The sequence below is a fragment of the Saccostrea cucullata genome, unplaced genomic scaffold, assembly GCF_032062105.1.
Source record: "Saccostrea cucullata isolate Sc308-1 unplaced genomic scaffold, CSIRO_AGI_Scuc_v1 ctg22082, whole genome shotgun sequence".
Classification (NCBI taxonomy): Eukaryota; Metazoa; Mollusca; class Bivalvia; order Ostreida; family Ostreidae; genus Saccostrea; species Saccostrea cuccullata.
In genome coordinates this window covers 1-6120 of record NW_026934878.1, presented here as the reverse complement: position 1 = coordinate 6120, position 6120 = coordinate 1, and the positions used below count along the sequence as shown (strand labels likewise).

General features: G+C 34.3%; 1 protein-coding gene across 1 annotated transcript; it reads right to left on the bottom strand.

Moving 5' to 3' along the window:
* Positions 1-605: 605 nt before the first annotated feature.
* LOC134241476 (polyphosphoinositide phosphatase-like) lies at positions 606-5861 on the bottom strand (the record flags this gene model as incomplete). Its single annotated transcript, XM_062723513.1, has 10 exons — positions 606-734; positions 1138-1276; positions 1391-1449; positions 1774-1915; positions 2555-2721; positions 3408-3434; positions 3837-3895; positions 4765-4900; positions 5349-5465; positions 5728-5861. Coding segments are annotated over 10 exons (1109 nt in total), but the record flags the coding sequence as incomplete, so codon positions are not given.
* Positions 5862-6120: the final 259 nt, after the last annotated feature.

Sequence of the window (6120 nt, the reverse complement as noted above, 5' to 3'; positions counted from 1 at the left end):
GCTATTACCCCACTAAACCATTTAATTTTCATGCATTTGGTTTCAAGCAGAGCTTAAAATGTGTCATGTAAACTGTGCAGCACCTTATAAACTACATGTATTATAATGAGACCAGTAGCATTTCATGCAAATAGTATAGCGAGCATATCAAAACCCAAAGAGAAACCTGCAAGTTTCATGCAGGAACTACTAGTATGGCTGTGCTAAGGTGTCAGTTTTGTGTTAGAATCATCTGTTGTAATGAAAATGTGATGATGATGCAATTCCAGAGCTTTTATAATGATTAAACAACAAACAAAACATGCACCTTATTTACATGCACATGCACAGTTGGATAAATATTGTCATTTCAAAAAGGACAGACATCTCTGGTTTGTTTTTTTTTTTAAATACAAAGGATCTCCCACATAGAGTTTGTGTACAAACCTTTCTAAATAATTCATGCAAGTTCAATGTGTAGCATTTCATTTTAACCATGCAGTGTTTTTCATGCAAACAGCTAAATGTGATACATGCATTTTGCATGACTTGGGTAATAGCATGATTCAGGAACAAGATATATATCTGCTAGGTGACAAAAAGAATAAAAATTCTTTGACAAATACATGTAAGTAATGATTTTGGCACTAAGAAATTCATAAAAGGGAGATAACCTGTTGATATCCTTGGTCGTCTCTGAAGGAACTCTTAAGGTAAAGGGACTGTCATGCTTGGCTGTTTTTGGCTTGTAGTCCCTGGAATAATTCATTATAAAATAAATGTAAGAATATAGCTTTTTCAGAAATACTATATAAATTATGTAATGTAAATATTCAAGAGTTTTAAAAAATATTTCAAAATTTCTACAAGCCTTAGGAAAATACATTGAAATTCACCCCAGACACATAATCAAATAAATATAAAAATTGTTATGAAAGCATTTTTTATTTTTGGTAAATTGAAACTTTTAATATTATAAAAATAAAATATTTCAAACTTAATACATGCATAAACACTTTGCATAACATAATCAAATGCATTAGAACTTTTCGAGTAATGTTTCAACACAATGATCAGTTGTTACAATATGAGCAACATTTTTATTAAAAAAAAAAATAATGAATTATTTGAGTGTCTCAGTAATGAAGCCTTTTATACCTGACCGAGTGTGACATGGTATAAGGGAAGAGTTCATGGATGGAGGTAAATTCACTGGTCCTGTAGTAGTCATAGTAACTATCTAAACATTCCTCACCAGGCGCCATGGCAACAATGGTGCAGTCTGTCGGCTTCTTCTCTGAAATGAACAAAACTTGTGTGAACTTTCAGCAGAAAAAAAAGTGGAAGTATAATTCAGCATTTTCATTCATAAATGAATAAAATGTTCAGGCAAATTTCAGTATACACCTACCTTCCTCATAAGGCAAAGGTAAGGATCTGTAAACTGGCACCTCCCACCACTGAGTGAAACTAAAAAAGTTTTAAAAAATTATTACAGTTGAAGTTCTGTATCACTAACACTAATATCTGGAATACCATGGATATGTCAACTTGAAAGTGATTTTGCAGTTCCAACCATTTTTTCTTTAAGAGTTACTTATGAGACCTTTTGAATGATAATGGTTTCAGACAAATAGTCCGAGATTTAGTGAAGTTATCAAAATGTTAAAGTGTTACCTTTCTTTTCGGACACCTTGTACTTATGAACTAATACACTGCAGTGCTCAAGTAAAATGAAAAATAAAAATAATTTATGAGAGACACTTTATTATGCCAGATATAGCTACCAGCTACCTATAACATAAATACTCCAGCACAGCCCTGACACCTTTGTTGTGGAGGTAGAAGTCAGTGGGCAGCTCCCAGATGTTAGGTTTCCCCTCCTCTGGTGAGTACAGACCCAGGAATATATTGGTAGCAGTCTGCTTCTCTAGGTCTGTCAAACAGTAATTAGACTTTTAATTAATATTATAATTAACTAACTTTTAAAGTTAGTTTATCTCAAGCAATTAGACAGCCAACAGGGGTCAAATGCATGTCCAAGTATTTGTTTCGACTTGACAGTAATGTGATGTAAACCTGATGTGAACTTTGAACTTAACTTTCAAATTAACCTTAAATACAATTAGGATGAAATATAATCAATACCGATTCATTAATCTGAGCTCATTATAAGTTAAAGATAGAACAGAGAAATGTACGGCGGAACAAAAATAATTTGACTGTCATAAAGGTACAGATTAACAATCTACTTTGAATTTATTTTTAATTATTCATATGTAATTATTATCAAATTTTCTTTTGAAGTATTAAGGATGTTTATTATAAAATCATCATCTTTACTACTGTAAAATCTCATATTTTTGTGAGATCAAATTTTTGTGATTTGAGGAAAAACTCTTGGTTCCTGGAAATTGTTAAGTCCTTATGCAATATGTAACATTTTACATTTTGTGGTGGACATAAATTCATGGATCTATTCATACATGTACCTCAAAAACAAAGAAAATTAAACCCCCATGAAAATTTGTGATTTCACAGTATTTTAAAAACACTTCCAATGCAAGATTTTCACCTGAGAATGTGTTGCTGTAGTAACGTGATAGGGTATGCATGATGTCCTTGGAGTGGGAGGTCCAGGGGGCTATTTTCCTGTAGCCCTCGATTCTGTGGACCAGCTGAGAACCCCCGTACTGCAGGGCTATAGTGTCACCATGAGCCTCGTACAGGTGCTCTAGCATTCTACAATCAGAGAAGGGGAAATGATTAAAACAATATGTTGCTTGATCAGAACAAGGACTAGCAGAAGGGAATCTAATACATACAATAATAAAAATTATACACCTGCAGAATACTGTATACAGGGTTATTTTCGCCCTTTTGCACTTCACTTGTGAACAATTACTTTGTCCTATTTTGAATTCGCCCAGTCATCATGGTCATGGTTCTGTTTAATATGAAAATATGCCAGTGTGTTCTTCTAATTCTCCCCATTTTATATTTGCCAACCAAATAGAAAGACAGCAAAAGGGGCAAAATTTTCCCATATACAGTAAACAAAGTCAGATGACCAGTCTGAAGTAAAATGCATCCCCTCCCTCCTTAAAAGAACACATTTTCATGGAATATGTTTAGCTCATGTATGGTGGCACTTATGATGAGCAAAATTAATATTTACCATTTCCCTGGCACAATGCATGATGGAGACAAAACACATAAATTATATAACAAACATACAAAAAATCTCTCAAGCATACAAATATGGACAATTCTACATTTCAAACCATCTATCAAAGCCCAAATACTTTTATTTCTGCCTTGAAAACCACATCTAAAATTCTCTATGAATGATCAACATGCATTTCAAAATCATCTATTTTGTCACAAGCTTTCCTTTGAATTCTAGCACAACCTAATTATAGACTTACACATCTAGAGAATTGTGAGAAGAATCTCTACAACATAAGATTACAATATTTCTGGTTAATTTTCATTCTAAATTGCATTTACATGTAGGTATTAATAGATAAATATAAAAATTCTAAAATAAAAATAAAATAAAATTTATATAGTTACAGATACTGGGATTGAAAGCAAATAAACATAAATTAATTAATATACTGTACAACGTAAAATGTAGCCATCATTGAAAGAAATAAATCATTTAAATGTTCATGACTGTCTAATCAAAGAATAACTGTTACAATGTAAAGGTGGGCAAAATGTAGCATCATTGAAAGACATTTCATTTACATGTACATCACTGTGTAGTAACAAAATTACAATATCAAATAAGGACTTTATAGGAGAAAATCAAAAACTTTATGATAACAGGCCTTTTATAAAGCATTTCTTACTTGAGGCAGTCTGTATCAAACTCCAGGTCTGGGCTGGAGATAACACCAAGAGTGAACAACTGAAAAACAACAAGTTCTTTAAAAGCATATAAACATGATTTTACATCAGTCTACACTGATGTGGTTTATGTAGTTGTATAATGCTTTCATCAAGTTCTGGAAAATAAAAAAGTCCTCAGCTGAATAATACCAGGGGCACACTAAAGAAATCACTGTATTGTGAAATTCAAATGCCCTTTCTGCATTTCATATGGACTATGGATGGATTCTCCTAAATCTCAAGAAAAAATGTCACAAATCAGGTTATTCAGTTCTGCACAAAAATATTTGTAAATTTACAAGAAGTCCTTCCTACATCTACCTTGAGTGCCCAACTCACTAAAGCAATGTAGAGTATCCTGTCTCCCTTATTTTATACCTTAGTTCATGTCTCCCACATTCCTATAGCAAACTGTGCTGTGTTGGTTCCCTTACCTGGTAGCCCTGGACACACCTTCCTATAGCAAACTGTGCTGTGTTGATTCCCTTACCTGGTAGCCCAGGACACACCTTCCTATAGCAAACTGTGCTGTGTTGGTTCCCTTACCTGGTAGCCCAGGACACACCTTCCTATAGCAAACTGTGCTGTGTTGATTCCCTTACCTGGTAGCCCAGGACACACCTTCCTATAGCAAACTGTGCTGTGTTGATTCCCTTACCTGGTAGCCCAGGACACACCTTCCTATAGCAAACCGTGCTGTGTTGATTCCCTTACCTGGTAGCCCAAGGCACTACTTCCTATAGCAAACTGTGCTGTGTTGATTCCCTTACCTGGTAGCCCAAGGCACTACTTCCTATAGCAAACTGTGCTGTGTTGATTCTCTCTTCCTAACCAAGTAGCCCAGAGCACACCTTCCTATAGCAAACTGTGCTGTGTTCATTTCCTTACCTGGTAGCCCAGGGCACACCTCCCTATAGCAAACTGAGCTGTGTTGGTTCTATCAAGACAATCTACACAGTTTGTGCGGACTACCCCCGTCTGTCTACACCCCCAGTCTGTCTTCTGTCCTTGCAGTCCTCTGAACCTACAGTAAAAACCACTGTCATTAGACTTTAAGTTTTAGAAAAAAAGTTCATTTCAATAACAAGAGTTCAATCTTAATATAATACTGTCGATCACTATGTTTTCAGACTTGTGTGAAAATAAAGTTTTGGCAAATACAAAGTGACTACAGCAAGTAGTCTTTTTTTGTACTTGAGAACTTGTTCACTGAAATTTATGAAGGTTAGTTATTATATCTGTGAGGCTATTTCACCAACAGAGATTTTAAGGTTGATTTTTATTACAGTAAATTCAAAAATACATCTCTTACTGAACTTTTATAATATGAAGTTGATTTTATTAATTTAAACCTATTTAACAGAGAGAAATTTTGCTTTGATTTAATATTCACAACTTACTGATATTTTTGTACATTAATATACAAGGACTTTAGGGCTGTATCTCAGCAGCTGATAGAATTTTTTACTTACTCTGCTGTTTTCCAGAAGTCCTCACTGACGGGTCGTGGCATGTGAACAAAGAACCCCGTCATTTTGACACACTTCCTGGCAATCTGGGACAATCGCACCAAGACATTGGTTGTTTTACTGAAGAGTTATACAAACAAAACAATTAGCGTAGTTGAGTATAGAGTAACTTTACCTCTTTTGAAATACCAAACAGGGGCAATCATTCCGATCAACAACTCACTTTTTACATATGTGGCCATATCAAACCCTATTTTGGATCTATAACTTATCTCATACTTATGTAGGCCATATTAAGCTCTATACATGTATATCCAACCTTAAACTCACCTCTTACTTATGGGGTCCATTTTACACCATTTATATCATATCTGTAACTCACCTTTTACTTATGTGGGCCATATCAAACCCTATATATCGGATCCTGTGTTCTGGGGGTAGGAACTGGTTTAGATAGTTAATGGTAGACTTATATTCCCCTGTCAGTATACTCTCATGTTTTCTTCTTTCTCTCCTCTATAAGCACAAAACATCATGTGAATGAATTACTAGCTAAAATTTCACGAATTTAGTCAAGTAATAAAAATGTTAAAAATCATTTTGTTCCAGTGTGTACACTTAAAATGAAAATGAACAGACACAACATTTGCATTTTTAATCCCTCATAGACTCTGGGTGTATAATGACTATCTTTTAATTATTAATGAATTTATGCACATACCTGGTACATGCAAATGCTCAGATTAAATTTGAGCACCTCATGAAGATTGAAATA